Source organism: Hesperophylax consimilis, chromosome 13 (assembly GCF_061612785.1).
Source record: "Hesperophylax consimilis isolate HC1 chromosome 13, BYU_Hcon_1.0, whole genome shotgun sequence".
Lineage (NCBI taxonomy): Eukaryota > Metazoa > Arthropoda > Insecta > Trichoptera > Limnephilidae > Hesperophylax > Hesperophylax consimilis.
In genome coordinates, this window is record NC_142848.1 from 28,939,555 (window position 1) to 28,962,536 (window position 22,982).

General features: G+C 33.2%; 1 protein-coding gene across 2 annotated transcripts in view; it reads left to right on the forward strand.

The window, feature by feature from the left end:
- The first annotated feature begins 4,821 nt into the window (after positions 1-4,821).
- Positions 4,822-22,982, forward strand: part of Rab23 (RAS oncogene family member Rab23) — a 44,019-nt gene continuing 25,858 nt past the window's right edge. The window contains exons 1-2 of one of the 2 annotated variants that reach the window (XM_089638644.1): positions 4,822-5,355; positions 5,729-5,858. In XM_089638644.1, the coding sequence (XP_089494770.1) occupies positions 5,826-5,858 (33 nt within the window). In that variant the 5' untranslated portion in view covers positions 4,822-5,355; positions 5,729-5,825. The remainder of the gene's footprint in view (positions 5,356-5,728; positions 5,859-22,982) is intronic. The other variant, XM_089638645.1, reaches the window with a different exon arrangement.

The window sequence follows — 22,982 nt, forward strand, 5'->3', positions numbered from 1 at the left end:
AATGATTTTTTATGGCCGGAATTGGATGGTATTGATCTGGACAACGTTTACTTTCAACAACTGCGCTACGTGCCACACAAGCAACGAAATCATTGATCTTTTACGATTGAATATCAAAATAATACCTCTTATTGGAAAACCCTGTAGATACAAAAATTATTTTATGAATTAATAATTCTTTATTTGAAATTTGTAGATATTTCTTTTGTTTAAATCTTTGACAGATGTTGTAATTTTACATACATTATTTTTACATTTTGGAAGCGGATATTAAATCAGTTCTCGAAATCCGATCGAGCTGAAACTCGGCAGATATACTCGATGTCATTGACAATGCTTTCAACTGGTGTCAATCACGTAGGTACATGGTGGAAATATACACACACGGAGAAAACTTACTGATAAAAAAATTCAGTTAATTTATTGAAAATTTGGTCAAATTATTAGTTTTACTGTTAAAAATGGGACTGCAGGCCTATAACAAATGAATTAACATAGTTCTTAAAAGAGTATCAGTTATAAACGAAGGTTTTATGAGGACGGCGGAACATACTTAATTGTTAGCAGATGAATCACCTACGATTGATTTTATTCATTTATTTAACATATATATCCAGCTAAAAATAAAAACACCCTAATATAATAGAACTTCCTTCTTCTTCTGGCGTTAGTAAGATTAGATTGTTAATATTAATTTTAGTTGTAAGTTGCTAAATATGTAAATACTCGTATATATGTCGTTAAGATAGTAGTTATAGGCCTTGTCGTAAGTCACTAGATATAAGTCTTAGAGATAAGTTAGTAGTTCTAGTATTAACTATTTAAGAAATATATTTGTACAGCGCCCTTGAGGTGATTTCTCACGAAAATGGCGCTATATAAATTAGCCAAATATTATTAAATACTGATATGTCATATTTCGGTCATGATATTTATTAGGAAAAGAACACGTGTTCTCGATATATTCTGAATGACTAAAATTTGATCAGTCATGCTATCAATGTTCGTTTGTTTTTTAGTAAGTTTGTAGTTCCTCTTTTGACAGCCTGCGCAGTATATGATTGTATATCTGTAAATTAATTTGGTAGCCGGTCATGGTTTTTTTCAAATCATTTTAACGAAGATGGACATTATCTTGAACCGGGCGTTATATTTGATAGGGTCATCAACGAACCTATGTTTTTTTAGATTTTAACTGACTGTACCGTAATGATCTATTGGCCAATTAGACGATTTAGTGTCACGGAAGACGTAATTTCATAGATTGATTGCTCACGATCAAACAATCTATTATTTTGGAAGAATTAAGAATAAGAATTTGATAGAATTTATGAAATTCTAGCGCAGATCCGTGAAATATCACGGAATATTATGATAATTGTAGGATTTGTGGTGTTGAAAGTTTTTATAAAAAAAAACATATATTTGCATTGGAATCATTTCTAATTTGATAGACGGGTATGATTACCAATTTTATGTTAGTAAATTTACCTATTGAATGTTAGTAAATTTACCTATTGAATGTTATTAAATTTACCTATTGAATGTTCTTAAATTTACCTATTGAATGTTAGTAAATTTACTAAATTACGACATGCGCCAAATACATTATAAAAATATAAGACACGTTATATTCATATCATGATCGAACAAAAAATGTAGCACCGCTTATGAAAAAATAGCCATTCAAAGAATGGACCTCTAAACTATGTCCACTGGACCTAGTTCAGTGAAAGCACACACGTCGTCCTCAGTATCGTATCTTCATTCTAATAATTCATCTAAGCATCCGTCAAGAATTTGAAGAAACATATCAATTTTGAAAACAATTATTTACCGGCTATCTCTCATCTCTCATCTCCTTCCCACCCTCACTCCCCTCAACACATTTGACGGCCTCCGTGGTCGAGGCATAGTAAGTATGGTTTTACCACAAGAGCGCCGTCGTTTGTTCTCTTTCGGTTACACGCCTCGTTTATGAGTAAGAGGGAGATAATGTACTCTGACCTTAATAAATAATGACTAATGACTGTTGTAAAAATTGGTCAGAATTTGAGTAGGTACAGTTTGAAATGACAATAGGAGCAGAATGAAATAGTCACTATATTATTTACATATCTGCCCCGATGATGGAAATCGCAAGGTTTTTCGAAATGTTAGCTCGTGAAGAAGGACCTCAAAACTCAAGCAACATTTGCCCTGAGGAACATAATTTCCCTCAGGGCCTATGTCACATTTGGGAATGCTGTGTGGAGGGTATTTTTAAACAAAGGAAGGAGTTAGATGGGTCTTGACACTCTTGACTAGACCCATGTTATAGGAGGGCGGAAACACATGTGGAAAAATCATATCATATCGAGCTGTTGAACTCAAAATTGAGTCGTAAAAATGACTCTTTTGCGACAAAAACGTCTTGATTTTTTTTGTTCACTTTGCCTTTCCGAAAATTTTAAACGTGAAGTGTGCAAAATTTCATCAAGTATAATAAATAAACTTTAAGGGGTGAGAAAAGGTTCATAAACCTCACCTTCAAAATAAGAGGATGTTGACTGTCTACATGAAATTTTTAAAAACTCATTTTTCCCCAGGCGCTCCGCCGCTAAGACCTAAACACACCTCGGGCACCCCTCTAAGTCACCAAACGTAGTGAACCACTTGGGTGACCTATGGCCCATGTGTTGGTTATCCAATAATAGATTCCCGGGGTGGCGGTACCCATCCCGCCTCCCAAAACTGTAACTATATTACAAGATGATATGATACAAAGGTAAAATTTAATGTTCTCAAAATATGTACATTCATTAATTGTTATTGAGGATATAATTTATTTCATCCGGCTTTTATTAATTAGACAAAATGTTTAGTCGTTTATTGCTGATGAATACTGACGATCAATTAATTGTCTGCATTTTTAAATTAGTTTATTATAAGCCCATTATAAACTAGTTGGAATGCTATTAGAAAACAGATTCGAACTTTACTAGCAGTCGTTTTTTTCTACGGGAAAAATTAATTAGGATACTAAAAAAATTACTAAAATATATCAACCCATCTTAAGAAGATTTATTATGCCCCCTCCCCGTGAGCCTGGGACCTGTATCCTGGAGTCTGGATTCTGGATACTGGAGCCTGAAGTCTGGAAGCTGGAGCCCGGAGGCTGGACTCTGGAGGCTGGAACCTGGAGCCTGGAGCCTAGAGCCTGGAGCCTGGAATCTGGAGCCTGGAACCTGGAACCTGGAGGAATAAGAGATACCACCATTTAAAACCGACTGTAAGTGGAAGATACTCTCAGTATCGCCCTCAGAAGCCAGGTACTTCCCGACCATCCTCTTCCCCGTCTCCTTACCCTCCTTTCAGCCCCAAAACATAGGTACCCCAATTGGGTTTGCCATACATGGAGAAAAATGAATGATAAAAATGTTACTAATTTATTAAGAATCTCTTCAAATTATTCGTAATCCGGTTTAAAACGGGATTTCAGACCCTTAACGAATGAATTGATATGTTTCCTAATAAACCTTTACTAAAATGTATAACACATGTTTATAAAAATCATAATATTTCTACATTTCGTAATTGTATATTATCAAGGCAAATGCAGGTGCATGAACACGTGTTCCGATATATTGGAAATTTACTAAAAGTTTATCAATAAACGACCTGCAATCCCGTTTTAAGCCGGAATAACAATAATTTAAAGAGATTATTAATAAATTAGCAATACTCATTTATCTCCGTGTACCTAATACCACGGACACCAGATGGTTGGGAGCAGTTGGGACTATTCCATGTGCGCGGTAATCACATAAAATTAGAAATGTCGAGTGAAATGGCTTTAGGCATGTTTATTGGCTACATAACTTCACCACACCCACCAATTGGAGGTGTAATAAATTCTAATCCGATGTTCCATTGGTTCCACACAGTCGAAATCTTGCGCGGTATTCAAATCATTTTAAATTTGTCAATCTCCACCAAATTTATTAATAAAAAAACACGTGTTAACTCACATAAACAAAATTATGCTCTTTGGTCATCTTGATATTCTGAAATGAATAAAATATGCATTACAATCCCGAATTAGATAGAATCCCATCTTACAACCACAATATTGTAGATTTGTAGGCAAATGGCAAGGAAATGTGAACAACTTTATCCCTACTATTGAATGAATTATCTTTCGCAGAATTATTTAATTATTCCCTGACCGCAGCTTTTATGTGTAACCTTGTAACTTGTTACTTAGCTCCTATATTCCAATGTGAAGAACCTGTAACCATAGTAATTAGCAACTAACTCTCATCAATTCTCACCATGTATGATTGAATCTGCTTCGCTTAATAAAATCCAGCCGGCTATAAAACTTATCTCTTCCATTCTACATTATCTAAGAATCAATTAATATTTCTATAACGTCAGAATAATTCATATATTTACGACAAGTTTCACCGTAATCTTTTATTTTCAAAGTTTACTGCAGAATTCCGATTAAACTTACAATAATTTATCGTTCAGATTGTTTTCACGAGCGAATAATAAATGAGAAATCTGCCAAAGAAAACGTTAACCGTTGATTTCTTTGTCGCGTTTGGTATTATCGGATTAAAATCGGAATAATTATACTTATTAATCCGGCATTCTCCCACCGAGTGCTAGCGGCTTGCTGATGTTCAAAGTTCTCTCAACACAGAAGACAGAACACAGGTACACGCGTACAGAACACACACACGGATAATCAACTAACACACTGGAGCTTTTTTTGTATCTTATTCTACCTGTTGCTGTTGTGTTGTAGTCAGTCTCACCTGTCGTGGCGTGGTGGCATTACATTACGGTCGTATCTCTCTCGTTTTCGATCCGTGTTCACAATATTACCAAGTTTTCAGCGAATATATAAGTTCGATCAGTCGTGATAAATCGCTCCGAATGGTTGGTTCCTCTCCCAGCCCGAGAAAAGAGGCAGAGAGACGGCATTTTGCCGCAGAATTCTGTTTCTGTTCCGTTCGTGTGATCTTCACATCGCTAGTGCGCTGAACCGACCGAGGTTTTTTTCACCCGGTATTGTGTCGAGTTTTCGATGACGGAATATGTGAACGGTACACAGCTAGAAAGTTTAGTGCAGTGAAGACTAACTTGGAAAGTTCGCCAAATATCGGGGAGTATCACTCCGCCCGCGGGCATTGTTGCCCTGATTCTTAAGCACCCGGAAACACTGTTTTCGTCAGGAAGCTTCAAGTTTTGAGTTAAATGTCCGGAACCCTAGTTATGGAAGGAATTAAGACCGGCCGCCTCGCCCCTCCACACTTCCTGTTGATTCAAATCGAAATATCGATTTAATAATTCAGACAAAACAAGGTATGTTATGCAGCTACTCTCGTCTAATTTTAAAACACTCGTCAGCGGTGCCATTACAAAGACATAATACCGTTTACAGATCAACATTCTTATGGTAATCTAATTACTTCCAAATTTGCATCTCAATGTATTCAAATCATGTAGCCTTTATTTACGATCAAATCATAAAAGCAATATTTATTGTAAGCAATAAAAATAATACTCGAAGAACTTTTCCGTTATCATTTCTCAAAAAGAATCAAGCTCAATATTCCTAAAAAAACCATAAAGAAATCAGCCGATCAAACAGAAAACCCAGACAAACAAACACAAAGTTTAAAAAATGTTTGTTATATTTGGCATCTATCTTCAAAATGTGATTGTTTTGTTCCAGGATTAGTAGCTGTTTAGGAGCGAGTCACATTTGAAATCTAAGTGCGAGACAATGTAGTTGTTTTTCACACACTTCTGCATTAAATACCGCGCTAGACATGAGGGAAGAGGAGTTAGAGATTGCACTAAAGGTAAATAAATAACAGTTGTTGAATAATTTTGTTAACATTCCTACCGACTATTCAGTCGAGCTATCAAGAGATGTGAGAACAAATCTCGCCAACAATCTATTGTCTCGTTATTCTCTTAAACAGACGTAGGGATCGGAAACTGTTCAGAAAATTATTTACAGTTTTTTAATGATTTTTTTTAATGTGATACTGCTCTCTCTAGAGCCAGTGAGACTATGGCATCCCCAATTAGGGTATGTTGAGAGGCTGACTAGTGAGGAAGGGAATGAGATGAGGAAGAGAAAGGGAGGAGAGGTTCCTGGTCATTTCAAGCATGTTTCAATGTGGGCGGTTTATTTATGGTTTTAATACTAAATGGTGGTCTTACACCATGGCGATACTGAAAGTATGATCCACTCTGGAACGTGCCACACACGGAGAACAATTAGTTATGGTGGTTTATTAAAATTTCTTCAAATTATTGGTAATCCTGTTAAAAACGGGACTGCAAGCCGCTTTCTGATAAAGTGTTGGTAAATTCATAATAATATCGAAACACGTGTTCACGCACCTGCGTTTGTCTTAATAATATATGATGAAGAAATGCAAAAGTGGACATCGTGAAAAAACAATGCTATTTTACTTTACTTTTAATGCATGCTTTTTAATGCGTCAATGGCCTGCAATCCCGTTTTTAACAAAATTCTAATAATTTGAAGACATTATTAATATAATAGTGACAGAAAAAGGATTTCTAATTTTCGCTTATTTAATAAATCAACACCAAAATTTCGTCTGAAATCATGAGATTTGCGGTAGGTTCTCAAATACCTACCTACTTAATTATTAACCATATATTTTACTTATAAAATTTGTCCAAAGAAACGTTACTATTGCAGTGACAATAATACATTTTTTATACTTTCTTCAGGCAGGTAGGTACCATGATATTGAAATAATGCAAATAAGGAAAATAAATAAATAATAAACGCGAAGATTTAACGTTTGAAAAAAATCAACCATTACAAATGCCTTTGTACTGCCGCATAGGACCGACATTTAATTCCTAAATTAACTGCTCTAATATCGGAGAAATGCGTTTATGTCTGTGTGTACGTGATTGGCACCAAAAGTTGATAGAATGCATAGTCATAAACAAAGAGTCTATCAGCTCGATTTAATGTCGGGATGTTGGTTAATTTCTGGTCCCAAAATTTTCATTCATTAACTATCAAACAAAAGTGAAATTCAAATGGACGTATTTAAAAATAGTAGTGAACCATTAAAACAGCCATCATCTTGAACCGAAAAAGGAACGTATAAACAAATTTATAGACAGATGAAATGCCAAAGACAAGATCTACAAAGATATAGTCAAAAAGATCTGAAAATGCTCTGATATAAAATTCGATTTTATCGAATTAAAAAGATTAATTAATTCGGTATTATCTAGCAAAATTTTCGTCCCTGTCTCTAAATAGTATAAAATAAAGACGCTATCCGTGTCTATCTGTTTGTGCACTTAGTTCTTTTAAACCACGCAACGGATTTCGTTAGGGTTTTGATTACCATTTCTTCATTTGAGAATTTCTTCCGGAAGGTTTATGTATACAATACATGCACATGTTTATAGAAAGTATCCAAAAATTGGTATTTATCCTAGAATTCATAACCTCAAAATCTTACTCTAAATCATTGAGAACCCCGACCAATGGCGGGTATACGTCAGCTAATGATTGATAATTTTTGAATGGATTTGTTTATTTCGACGAAACGTAGGAGGCAGTGGGCCCAAAAAGGTTTAGAACCTCTGATCTAGACTCTAAACCTCTGTTCGAGTAGATGCATACGCAAATAAGCATGTGAAATCTTCTATTAATTATGCTCTCCTATGATATTACATAAATATATTATTATATCTTGCTGGCAATTGCAACAAGAAGAGTCACAATTTCTCACCGCCTCGATGTTAATGTGCTTCGAATGTTGGGTTTGTTCTAGATTATTATAATTAATGTGTGTAAAAACGCAGAATTTATACAACAAGAATGTGTGAAATTAATCTATATTAATTTTTGCATATTATGTGATCATGATCATCTCATCACAATGAGCCGCTTGCATGATTTTTTGAGGTTCAGGAAGGCATTTAAAATTTGAGGTTAACTTTTAACGATTTTTTCTATGTTTTCGTTAAAGCAACAACTTTAACATTAAACATGGAGCCGGTTCTCAATTAGGTAAGTACTTACGTTATTATCATAAATGAAAACATCAAATATATAAGTACATGAATATTTAAAAAAAAAAACAAGAAGCAAACGACATTAAACATTACAAAAACTTAAAATGAACAAGAAACAAAAGAAATTAAACGTTACATAAAATTGAAATAATCAAGAAACAAAAGACATAAAACGTTACAAAAAATTGAAATAAACAAGAAACAAAAGAAATTAAACGTTACCTAAAATTGAAATAAACAAGTAACAAACGACATTAAACGTTACAAAAAATTGAAATAAACAAGAAGCAGAAGACATTAAACGTTACAAATAATTGAAATAAACAAGAAGCAGAAGACATTAAACGTTACAAAAAATTAAATAAACAAGAAGCAAAAGACATTAAACGTTACAAAAAATTGAAATAACAAGAAACAAAATAAATTATTATTAAATGTTACAAAAATGTGATAAACAAGAAGCAAAAGACATTAAACGTTACAAACATAAGAAATGAATTCCTCAAATACTCGTAGATATTTAGATACTATCTAGTTACGTCAAAACTTTGTTTTAAAGATTTAGAAAAAATTATTCTTCACGCATGTGACAAATAATAGATCTATTTTTATTGATAAATTTACTATAATAATTTTTTTTTTGGTTTGACCGAGGATTGAACCTTTCTCCCCAGGGACTGGAATCAACCGCACTAACAATCGAGCCGAATCTGTTAAATGCGTATATTTCCGTGTGCGTACGCGTGATTACCACCAAAAGTTGATAAAATACGTTGTACACAATTACCCAATTACCTGGTCTTTCCCGTCTAATGACATTTTAATTCCTACTTTGAATAACCCTCCCCCACTCTCACCCCTCCCCGCTCCTTCTACCTCTTCTTTCTAGACCTAATTTTAATTATAACTTTAGTATGCTTGTGCTCCTGATGATGTGAACTTGGTTCACGAAACATGTTGAGATTTTTTATCGAAATAAAGTGATGTAAACAAGTTATTTGTGTTTTAATAAAAAATAAATAATGCCATCACAAAGTGAAAAGCAGTAGTTAGAAGAAGTTTTCTTGAAAAAAAAAATAGGTTGTCTTAGACAACGAGTCTATTTGCCTAATTTCAGCTAAATCAGATATCGAAAAGTGGGTTAATTTCAACTTCCAAAATTCCACATCATTCATTCGAGAAAGCAAAAGTAATATTAACTACGTATTTAAATTTCTTAAAAATAACTAGATACAAACTTCGTGAGAACGAAATACAAACAAGAGACAGTTTGTAATAAAACCTTTACTTAAGAATTATATAAATAAAAGAAACGTTAATTTATTTATTTGCTTTGTTTGTGAAATTATTAAAAAATAAAATAGGAAAATATATTAAAATCTATGCTGATGAGGCGAGCATAGATCACGAAACATGTCGGTTGTATCCAAACAATAAAGAAGTGGTTAAAACGAAGTATTTATTATTTTTAGTTACAACGGTGATATAAAATAAGTAGGTAATCTGTGTTTGAGAAATAATTTAATATAAATTCTCACTGTTTTACTGAAAAATTCTGCTCAAGTAACTTAGGCCACTTTGCCTCAGTTTGAAGCCAATTCTAGGTTCGGATTCAATAATAAAAACTCTCCTTAAGTAACTTAGGCCACTTTGCCTCCGTTTGAAGCCGATTCCAGGCTCAGACTCAATAATAAAAACTCTCCTCAAGTAACTTAGGCCACTTTGCCTTCGTTTGAACCCGATTCTAGGTTCGGACACAATAATACAAACTCTCCTCAAGTAACTTAGGCCACTTTGCCTCAGTTTGAAGCCGATTCCAGGCTCAGACTCAATAATAAAAACTCTCCTCAAGTAACTCAGGCCACTTTGCCTCAGTTTGAAGCCGATTCTAGGTTCGAACACAATAATAAAAACTCTCCACAAGTAACTTAGGCCACTTTGCCTCAGTTTGAGGCCAATTCTAGGTTCGAGCACAATAATACAAAAATATATGGCAATTTTATAATGCAAGGACCGTGGCGGTCAATATGTGGGTAGATTGAAAAAAATGATTGCGCTTCTTAAATCACCTTGTTGGCTGCCTGTTTATCGACATTCTTCTCTCGTTGCATTTCACCACGTAGTTCGAGCTTGGTAGACGTGATACTAATAAACAATTTACCACCTACCTAATCAGGAGCTCAGTACAAGCACATCAAGAAATTTATCAATAAAATCGATTATTGTGCACCATTCCTGAGTAAAACTTCAAATCGCCGTCGAAATAATATTTCATATGACAATTCACATTGATTGATTTAGCGTGGCCCCTCGTGCGAGATTCCTCGCTCAAATTTAAGGGGGCCGCTCACGCCTTGGTAAGCCGCAGAATAGTTCCCTTGTGTGTGGTTTTTTTATGATTCCATTTTTAGACGCCGAGGCGCTAGCAGTAACAAATGTCAAATATGACGTTTACGTTATTAAGTACTTCCATCTCACCAAAATGCAGGTAAATTGCCTAATTTTATCAGTCTGAACTATTATATTCATCGAGCGATGAGGGATATTGATGACATTAATTGATAATCAATCAATAAATAGACAAATACCGCCTTACTAAATGTAGTCGCAGATTGCGTGCGAATATATTTTGTGGACTGTAATTTGGGAAGCGGGTTAACATTTAGTTACATTTAAGAACTGACTTATCCCTGGTCCTTTGGAACACGTCTTGTGAGAGTACATATATGTAAACTTTCCAGGTTATAGATATTAATACACTCTGAGGATCACAAAGATGATCATAAAGATGTAGACACTGCACGACTTACCTTGAATGGTAAGGTAATGATTGGTAATGATAAATTGTCACAGAGGTAGGTACTCCACAGTTTTAGAGTGTTGTTGTCAGAACAGGATAGCTAATTGGGTAAGGGAATGCAGGAACATATGTTAGTAGGTATGTATAGTTGCGCAACACTAAATAAAAACCAATTCACATTCGATAAACGGTGTTTTTGTTGCACATTGTATGAAGACTGTAAATGATTAGATTCAAGTTGGTACTAATAAAAAATATTTATAACTGGGCTCCGAAAGAACTAGCAACGTTGGATTTTCTGCAGATTAACACGTGAATTTCCGGATTGAAAAAGTTGGGTTATTTTGGACCCATTATTCTTTAATTGACTGTTAAGAATTCTATGAAAATGATGTTTTTTTAATAACACAAATTTTTAAGTATGTGAAGGTAAATATAAATCAACGTTTATACTGCGCTAATAATGCATTAAAAATCTCATTTTTGTTTTTGTTACTCTCCGGGAATTATTGTAATATTTTATGGTATCAACAAGATTAAAAGTGACAGTTTTCCTGCAGATTCCCTACATCAAAGTAGTGTTTTAAAAATTTCGCACTCTCAATTTTTCGACGTTTTGAATAAAAATATGTTAGTTTATTTTTTATACTGTTTTCATGTTTGGAGTTAAAATATTCCAATTTATAAATATCAAAAATCTAAAAGATAATTTATCTAGTTTTTTTAAATGGTATTTGTTTTTACGACATCTCCAAAAAGAAGAAATATATAGCACATTTAAAGTACCCTGGAAATATTCCGATATTAGATGATAAATTTCAAGTTTAGACAACAGATAAATAACCCCCTTTGGCTGTGTAAACAATGTATATATCTTTACATTAACTATTTTCTATTAGATTCTTTATTAGTACCTAATGTTTTCACAAACAATGTCGTCGATCAATTGAATAAAATTTTCACAACGTTTTTTTAGTAAGACCGATAGTTTGATGGTATATATGGGGGATTTTTTAACGTCATTGTTTTCAGCGGTTCGGACGTTATAATATCACAAATAGTTTATTGACTCCAGCAAAACAAATACTATTTTAAATTAGTATCCTACTATACAGGAAAGCTTATCTTTAGTCACAGAGCAATCCACGTCTCTGGCTCATCAAATATAACAACTAATCATCCGTAGATTAAATATTTCACGCTTCGCGAGATGCATTTTAATTAATTCAGGAAAATAGATAAAAAAACCTATGACATCAAACACAAAACTTGTTTATGATTAAAGCTTATCTCCCCACAAAGCCAAACGGTTGACTAGCTCTGGTCCTGATAAGCAAATTAAAAACTTTTTCAATCGCCGGATGTTAATCCGCTGGATGTACTCGTAAAAATATTTAACGGACAGAATTTATAAATACATGTATTTATTGTACATTAACAAGCATGATGTTGTGTTTCCTGATTTCATTGTAATGACAGTAATTAAAAATTTCTACGAAAAATCAATCAAAGATTTTTATGGTAATATACATGGTGTCCGGAAACTCGTATTACAAGCGGGAAACTGGTGAATCTACATCACATTTGGAGTCGATTTTGTTGTATAATTTTTTTTGATTTGAGCTTTCGTTTTCGAGTAAATCGAGTCAGAAGTTGATTTTTTTTGATCAAATTCTTGTAAATTATTACTGAAGATCAAATTACCCAACTAATTAAAACTATATACAAATTTAAAAGTAAAACAAATAATGACGAAAAAATTTGAACCCTGAAATAGCCGAAAAATATATTTTTTTGGGTTTTTTTTTTTATATAAAAATGCTCAAATCAAAAAACTTTATTTTTATTTGGTTTAGTTTATTTGGGTTCCCCTTGTGGTATACATTCTCCAGTTTCCGGCTTGTGCTACGAGTTTCCGGACACCATGTATATATTTTTTATGAGAATACTGTACAAGAGTCCCAATTGCTCCCAACCGTCTGGATTCAGTAAAGCTATGGCATTATCAATTGGGGTATGTTTATGTTGTTGTAAGGCTGAAGGTTGTGGGGAGGGGAAGGAGATAGGGAAGAGGAAGGTGGACGAGTACCTGGTTCGTTTCAATTCTTAATGGTAGGGCGATACTGAGAGTATCTTCCACTCTGGAACGTGCCGCAAGTATCCTATAAATTATTTTTAATTAATAAATCGTTCAATTATGAAAAAAATATCATCAAATAAAATTTACTTGCGCACGCTGGGATTCGAAACCGCGACCTTCGGGTTGCTAGTCGAAAGCCTTACCCCTCGACCACGGAGGCCGTTGAATCAATTATTGTGACAATACCTAATGAAGATCAAAAGATTATCTGGTGTAATTATTAACATTTTAACTATAATGGAGAGACAACCCTTTAAAACACTTTTTTTATGTGAATAAAATTACTGAGATAAATTTTATAGATATTTTATTTGAACCTTATCGCCGTGTTTATAAGGGGTGTTATTGTTAGCGGCTCGATTCAAAATGTTACAGGACGTAGTGCAGCGCCTTAAATTTAATGCAACATGCAACAACCTTTATCTCTAACCAATACTTATTAGCACGTCACACCAATGTTTAACCTCCTATGTATATATTTAATTTTGTATTTTAACTATCCCGCAGCCGAGTGGGGGAGTAGGGAGTACCCAAAATTACTATCCTCCTTACATCTAAAATCAATAGAATAGATAATAGAATCTAAAAACCTACCTACCGACCAGTCGCATCTCATTTTTCTTTAAACTAATTTAAAAATAAACTATCCTAAAGTTGGAATTAAAGTTAGAGTTCAAGAGAATATAATCATTTTTGCGATTGCGCACTATCTGTGAGCTGCGCTCTTCTAAAAAACGACAAACCGACATTAAATTTGTGTTTTATATTAACACTTTCTGACATACAAAGATTGGTATTCACGGCAATCTTTATCGCTGGCTCTCTTCTTATATCTCCAACCGTAGTCAAATAGTAGTGGTTGCTGGATTTAAATCTGACTCTGTTGCTGTTACATCGGGAGTTCCTCAAGGCAGCCTGTTAGGACCATTACTATTTAATATCTATATCAATGATATTGGTCACTGCTTTTTAAACTCGCAGACCATCCTATATGCAGATGACATGAAAATCTTCTCACCCATAAACTCAATCGAAGACTGTCACAATCTGCAAAAGGATTTACAACGTTTAAACGTGTATGTTAACTTTTCCTAAAATGTATAAATAAATAAATAAATATTACCTTAAATACTTGAAATATCATTTTAGTATTTTACGTATTCCCGCGCAAATACATAAGTTGGGATTTCTATAGTTTAAAAGCCCATAAGACGGAAAAATCAAGGGGTCGTCGGAAGACCCACTTGGTTACAGACGTTTTGTTTGGCATCTTGGCCTGTCAAGAGTCAAAAAACATAAATAAACAATTTACACGTTGCGTTGTTGCAAATTCAGTATTGTCCTGTCTCCGCTCCGCCTATTTATTGAACCTAGGAGTCGAACCGAGTGTTTATGAGGAAATATTACGATGACTTTGACATTTATACAAATAAGACTTGCGGCAATACAGCTTTTAATATGACAATATAAAATAAGGCAATGTAATACAATATACACGATAAAGAAAATAGACAGTGCGCAGATTCTGAGAATGCTGAGAATGTAGAAAATAAACAACATGGAATAGGCATAGGTATAGTCTATAGATATATCGTTCGTAGCTTGAACCAGGTGAGGGATGGTGCGGGGGTGGGCTGACCTAAAGTTCTAGTGTCACTTTCTTTCTAAAGCCGAGACAATACCCTAAATAAAGTCAGAATCTTAACGACAAAAATATGCAACGTGCGGCCCTGGCGTATTGGACAGACCTGCAGTTGAATTAGCCCTAGCAAATCTCTAAAATAAAGTGGGAATCTAAACGACATGATTGATAAAGTCGTGTAAAACAATGTTCAGCGCGTTGCACAGCGTATTGGACGGACCTATGGTCGAATTCGCCCTAGCAGGCCTAGAAAATTGATCTTTCCGTGGGGTCTATTTTAATCATTTCTGATGAACGTATTACTAAAATCTCATTTCTAAAGTAATCCCTCGGGAAGATACAAATTCATCATCTATAAAAATAAAATGTGGTGCTTACCGCTAATTTTCTAGCTGTAAAACGTTTCATAAGATTTTCAGACCATTTTACATAAAGCATTTTAATGGTAAGGTACTGTTTTTATCAACATTAAATTTAAATAACTTACATCCGTAGGGACCGCTATATAAGCGTTACAAATTCGTCAGAATGAATTAGAATATGAAACCCCGTTATTAGAGTCTTGTCTCATACGTTTGTATCATTCTTGCAAGAATTTACATGATCTCCACATTATTTACACGGTCATACATGTATTTATCAAACACTCGCCTCAGGGATCTCATTTATACAGCATTCAATCTACTTTTATCGTTCCTCTGCCAGTTCTGTGCCTTACTGTCCACGAAAAAAAACGATTCTCCATAGAAACTTTGAGTTGAGATTCTCAACGGATTTTACAAGTTTGGGTGGGAATAAATAGAAGTGTGATTACTTTTTAATTAATTTAGAAAAACGTTAGTATGAAAGTGTCTCCAACCATTACATAGACATGATAGGTCGATAAATGCGTCTATTATTATGTAATGTTGTTGTTTTTAATTGAAAAAAATGAAGCATTTAAAATCAAAACGACACCTACATTTCACTCCCGATAATCTCGACAATCGCTTAGAATACGTCCAATTACAGTCCGTATAACATCTGCCATAGGTGTGGAATGCGTCGGGTTCCCACTTGCTAGCCAGATATCGTGGGTTCAATTCCTATTCGAACTAAGTCCTCCACATTGCACACGCAACATTTTCCACTTATGTTAGACGGGAGATCGTGACATTTTATTTGATTAATTTGTGTTATTTCACGATTAAATCATTACAAATAATATACGGTATATTTGCGCCACTTTCCAGAGTGAAAGATTCACTCAGTATCGGCCAGATACCCTCCCTACCTTTCTCTTCCTCATCTCATTCCCCACTACCTTCAGCCTCACAACATACCACAATTGTGGATGCCATAGTATCACTGCTCGGTTAGGTTGGGGGCAGTTGCGACTTTTGTGCGGTATTCACACAAAAGGTATGTTATTCGTAACCAGGTACTTATTTTTTAACACTTTTATTTAAATTGATTATTTGTTACTATTCTTATTGAATTCCGTTCATCAACATGCTATTATAATCATTTGAAGATTGACTAAATTATATTTGTGTTTTTGAGATGTTGTGCTGTGTTCATTGTAAAGATCAAGGCTGGAGAATAATAGAAACACATTTCAATGGACCATTATTTTTGCTTTGTCATTGTCTGCAATCTATGTACAATGTCTACTTATGGATGGAGCGATCTTACAAGTTCACCACGCATTGATATTAGAGGGACCACCGGGGAAAAAATGCCAATCGCCCGCCGTACATAGCACAAAACATAAAAAAAATATTATAAGCAATAATTATTAGCCTGAAACACAAATATAAATTGAAAAAATCTTTCGAGAAAAAATAAATGCGGCCGACGACATTAATTTTTTTTTCTGAAGATTTTTGTATAATTTGTTATCTTTTGTGCTTTGCATAAAACATTGTCCTGTAAACATATGTTTACCTTTAATAAATATTAAAAATATTTGACAAGTCCAAATATATTTCACCATTAAATGAAGATATAATGTATCTTGACGCCATCTAGTGAGAAATTAAGTATTTAACAAAACCTTTCCTACATACAATGCTGGTTGTTCAGGTGAAAAAAAATCAAAAGGCAATAATTGTTGAATGAAATACTAGTTTATATTGAATTATTTGGCGGGGTAAAATAAGCAGACGTAGCACAGTGGTTCCGTGCATCTGACCGGCAATCAGAAGGTACAGGTTCATTTCCCGTCGGCAGCATTTATAAACAAAAACTAGGTTAAATAGGTTACGCAGGTAGCTATTAAACCTGTTTTTTGTTGACTCTATATAACTTTTTAAAGGTGTGTTGAATTTTCAATTTGATGAAATATGTCACCATAAAAAAATTAGTGATTTTTTTATTTTTTCTTCAGATTTCTTCAATTTATATTTGTGTTTCAGGCTAATAATTATTGCTTATAATAAAATATAATATATTATACTGTCTTACAAAAAAAAATATATATCTATCATTTTTTTTTTTTTTTTTTTTTTTTTTTTTTTTTTTTTTTTTTTTTTTTTTTTTTTTTTTTTTTTTTTTTGCTCCAACTCCAGTGTGCTCTCCAACTCCAGTGTGACGAATGCAACGCTGTTTATGTTGGACAAACGGGCCGGTCCTTTAACACTAGGTTTAAAGAACATATAAGATCTTTTAAAAATAATAATAAAATACAATCTCAATTTGCCAAACATCTCCTAGATGAAAATCACTCACTTAATGATAATAATAAACCAACTCCGTTACACGTACAAAATAAAGGCCGTAAACTGAATCTTTTAGAGCAGTTAGAAATTAACAAAAACTCTAATAATCCGAAAGCTATTCTAATTAATGAACAAACAAATATAATTCGTTCACCCCTACTAGATATCTTCAAACCTAATGCAAATATGAGTGCACTATGAAGTACTTAATTATGCTATTAAAATAACCCTATGAGTCATCGTTTGGGAATAACTAACATAAAGACATTCAGTCAAATTTAAACATTACACTAATTGGGGAAACTTTGCTGGGGTAATAACCATTAATAATTTTTAATATTTTACTTAGAAATCAATTAAGAAATCAGTAAATGAAATTAAAATACCTACCTAGAAATAATATAAATGTATCGTCTGTAAGTGGGCTACCCACAGTTTGATAATGCCTTCAGAGGGCGAAACAGCTGTCACGCGTAATAATAATTACACAGCAGAACTTGTTTAAAAATAAACTGTTTTTATAAACCCAATAATAATATTATTGTATATATAAAAAATAAAAAAATAAAATGGAGTTCTACAAATTAAACTTAATAACAATAAATAACTATCATTTGTAGTTTCTCCAGTTTTTCTGTCTAATACAGGGTTTTCCAATAAGAGGTGTTATTTTGAATAGCCCGCTATTTCGGTAGATGGTACTTTTGACGCTGTCATTTTTTGACATTTGACAAGCAGAAACTACGCTATTAATAAAAATGGAACGATACACACTTCAACAACGCATTGAAATTATTAAAATTCACTTGAGTGAATCAAATGCAAATCATCTTTAGTGATGAGGCCCATTTCCACCTCGGTGGCTTCGTCAACAAGCAAAATTGTCGCATCTGGGGCTCGGAAAACCCAAGAGTTATTATTGAAAAGCCTCTCTATTCTCAACGTGTGACTGTTTGGTGCGGTTTATGGTCAGGCGGAGTCATTGGACCTTACCTTTTTGAAAATGTGGCTGGAGCAACAGTTACGGTGAATGGATTGCGCTATCGAGAGATGATTAATGATTTTTTATGGCCGGAATTGAAGGTATTAATCTGGACAACGTTTACTTTCAACAAGACGGCGCTACGTGCCACACAAGCAACAAACCATTGATCTTTTACATTGAATATCAAAATACACCTCTTATCGGTGTATTATAAAAAAATATATAATACTTGAAGATATACGAAAATATTCTGGAGTTTTATTATATTTTTCAGCTAAATAAGCGTTCTTCACAGTAAAAATAAGTCAGTACTGTACTACGGCTTTCGAAAATCGAAATTATGACATTTGACATGGAATTTTACGACGCGTCGCGATTTTTCACAGATAAAATAAACATATTTGTGACTAAACGACAAGCATAATAAGAGATACATTACTTCCTTGCCAAGCGAATAAAATATATTTAAGTATGCTAGGAGCATTTTTTAAGGTTCAAAATACCATAAAATCAAGGCAATTGCGGTGAGCTACTATTAGTCAATAGAAATCGTCATAACTTTTCATCTAGGTATGCAAATAATTAATCAAATTAGCAGGTGATAAATTAAGAATTTCTTGTTAGAATAAAACTAGTTTTATGAAGACATAAAGTTTTACGGCCCATTCAAAACATTCCTATATTTCTGTTCGTACTTTATCTCACTTTATTCACACATCCCATCTTCCGTCTGATCTCACTATTTACATGATTAGTATTAAGTATGTTGCTCGGAGCAAACATTAAAATATTTGGATGAACATCTTGCATGAGCTTTTAATTGGCTTTGAAAAAATCGTGTGAATAGTTTCTTTTCTGCTGAACTAGAACAAAATTAAAACACCCCTATGGTTATCTTTACAATAAAGCAGAGACATACATGTATTTTTGCACGTTTCGCTACCATAACAATACGATCCTTTTTGTGTTATGTGTATTTTATATCTGGCGATGAGTTTGACAAGTTTAACTAGCACAATTTGGTAAAACGAAATGATAATTAATTTTAATTAATTTTTTTTATAATATTTATTTATTTGAAACGTATTAACCACAGTGGTAAAATTCACATTTAAAAGATATTACCTGCTCGGTTTCGCTTGATAACGAAATTTGACAGTTGTGACAAATGGGCTATTTTTTTAGTACACAACACTAGCGCAGATACGTGAAAAATCACGGGATAAAAATTAATATTTTTTTTATATAAAATAAAAACATAAATGAGTGTATTTTTTTATAAAAAAATAAAATAAAAAAACAAAAACAAAAATTGCCACTGCTGAGAATCGAAACCCGATCAACTGGTTGGAATGCAACTATGCTGATTATTACACCACCAACTATTTTAAAAGCTTATTTCTTTCACACATATAACTCGAAAACAGAACCAGATTTTTTTAATAGTTTTCGAAGCAAACTTTCCAGTTTTTCGGTTCGGCACAGAGCTAAAAAAATGAGGTGAAAAGCGGGGTCTTGAGGTGAAATAAAACTGCGCTTTAATAAATTTCAATCTTATTATTATTATTATTAGTAGAATCTAATCCTTACTGAACAGTAAAATCATCATGCAAGAGACTCATTGGACAAATTCCCAGCCGTCCACAGCTCCTGAATAAAATGCTAATCAGATTCTCAAGGACTATTTGGTATTTACTCGACGAAATTCTGCCAAAGAGCAGTCTCAAAGTGTTCATTATTTGCACACTACGACACAACGTACATAATATTACAATAACATTAATAAATTAATATAACTTAGCTGCAGAATCACAAATATTACATTACCATGGAGGATGTTGATATTGTTGATGGTATTAATTCGAAAAGCAAGTACCTACAAGATTGAAATAATTTAAAAACATAACAAGTTTAATTGTTAAATTCTACTGGGGTTTTATTTTAAGGCGATGCCATACGTAGTAATGCAAAATCATGTGTTTTTGGTTTGAAAATTTGGTCGCCTATTTTTTATATAAGTCTTTTTATAAGCCCAGAAAAAAATAATGTATAAGCTCTATGAAAACTGCTTTAAAGTTCAAAATCTCCTACTTACAAACCCATTTTCGGTTATGATTGTATTTTATAATGTGGCAAATTAAGTTATTTATAAAATGATCGAAAAAAATTAAATATTTATGCACGAACATCCACAAAATAAAATAAAAGTCACTTTTTGGCCATGCTTTTTTCTTGCATAAATCAAAACAGGCGGATGGTGTTAAGCGGGAATTTAAACCTTATCGCCATCTACGTAAGGGTTGTTATTGATAGCGGCTTAATTTAAAATATTACAGGACGTAGTGCATCGCCTTAACCGGGGATATTTTGGTAGGGAACATTTTAGTAAGGAACATTATAACCAGGAACATTATTACCGGCCACGATAAACTCTGTGGAGAATTCCGTTTTTTTTTGTTGTTGTTGAAATCTACGTTTTATGCAATTTAAGAGGAAGCTACAAGCCAAACATGTGTATACCTGTCTTGGTGTACCTTATATCGTGGGTAATAGGCATTAAAATCGCTTGACAAACGGAGTCTAAAAACGTCCGATTTCCAGAACAAAACTGGTTTTTATTTATTTTGTAAATAATTTTATAAGGAAGAAAAAAGTTAATCAAGTGAAACTGTCACAGATAATATTAGCTAAAATACCGCATTTTTTAAAAGTGGTTTCCTTTATGCGGTCATACATTTCTGTAGAATTTTTTTTTTTTTAGTAGTTTACATTTATATTTTTTATTGAGTAATTTATATCTTTATTTGTATTATACTCAAGCGAAACGGTAGGAAAACCTTCAATTTATCCAAAGCATATTTTTTGGTATTCATAATGTACACCAATTCGTTATAAAGATTGATCAAAATGGTGATTTGGCATTAAGCTTCGCCTTAAAGGTTGTTTCATAAAATTCCAAAGAATTTTTTGTTAAATTTTTTTAATTAATTGACATCCGATTTTCGAACAATAAGAATCAACAGCATCAAACAAATTTGTTTGTCCTTAGGCCTAGTAAAATGTTTCTGTTCTCACACTCTGATTGATGAACCTTAAAAGTGGGAATTAGCGTAAAAAGGTTGGGAACCTCTGATCTAAATCAATTATTCTGTCCATATGGCACAAAATTGAAAGAAAAAAATCTAGGGAGGTATCTACTAGATTGATTAAATTCGCACAGCAGCTGTTTTGTTTTCAGAAAACATCTTTAACCTACTTTTACTAATATTTTGAGGTAACTGTGACATTAAACGGTTAAGCGTGAACAAAAGGAGATTCTCAATTAAGGTTAAGACTTATTGATTACATAAAGTAGAATCATTATATTCATAGCAGTTAGTTATCGCGAAATTGGACAAATGAGTTAATATATACCTATATATCTCCCGTTTTTGTTGTTTTGAGTGAAGGGAAAGAGCAAATTATATGTTTTTTGGGACAGTGATGAGTAGGTACTGATAAGTAGTGACTATTTTTTCTGTTTTTGTTTATAGTGGTTGAAGAACTTAATTAAAATTAAGGACGGGTTGTTTCGGAGAATCTGAACAATTCATCAAATTTTAACGTTCATTTTCGGGTTCTGCGAAAGACTTATTCAAGTTCTGTTTTTATATCATTATAGGCTAGTTGCTTGACAAAACTGAAATAAAAACAGAACTTGAAAAAATCTTTCACAGAACTTGAAAATGAACGTTGAAATTTGATCAATTGTTCAGATTCTCCGAAACAACCCGTCCTAACACTTTTTGGGTTGAGATAAAAAATCAACAAAAATAAATTGAATAAACTCCTTTTGCGTTTTTGTCAGCGACATTAAATGTCAAATGAATAATTTTGATTGATCTAGTTTTTAGTAGGTACCTACACGAACGTCATAATATATGTTATTAAACATATTGAGCAGTAATTTCAATTAAAATAATATACCTAAACAGTAAAATCCAAAAAAATATTGCAATATTCCACAGATCTTTGGAATGGTTCGATTAAATATGACACAGTTTTACACGTGAAAAGTGATGAAAAAAATAAACTAAAATATTTTAGGTATGATTTGAGATTTTCACGGCCAAAGTTTTGTAGCGATTTGTTTTTGGGGTATCATGCCGTGTTGCGCTACCTCCTTCTTTAGCCAACGTTTTGGACAGCATTGAAGTGTCCTTTATCAAGGCAGATGTGTAATCTAAGGTTGACGTGAAAAACGACATCTACACCTACATCTAAACGTAATCTAAGGTTGGCGCAACACAGCATAATATCCCAAAAACAAATCACTATAAAATATTTAAACTTTGTTGTTTTTCATCACTGATGTTTCAAAAGTTTTCTGTTTTGTCAAGTACCTAATACAATGGCGTTAAAAATTGATGGAAAAATCTAACCTAACCTAACCTTTTTTTATCACCACTTTACATGACTTTATAGCATTTTTCAAAACTGTTCTGTTTTGTCAAGTGATATAAAAAATAATAAGCAAAAATAGTTTAATCTTATTGTTTTTTAAATCACTTTTCATGACTTTTTGTTTCTGTTTTGTGGCTGTTCGGTTTTGTCCGGTTACTGATTCAACGCAGTTTTTGTGTTTAATCGATTGG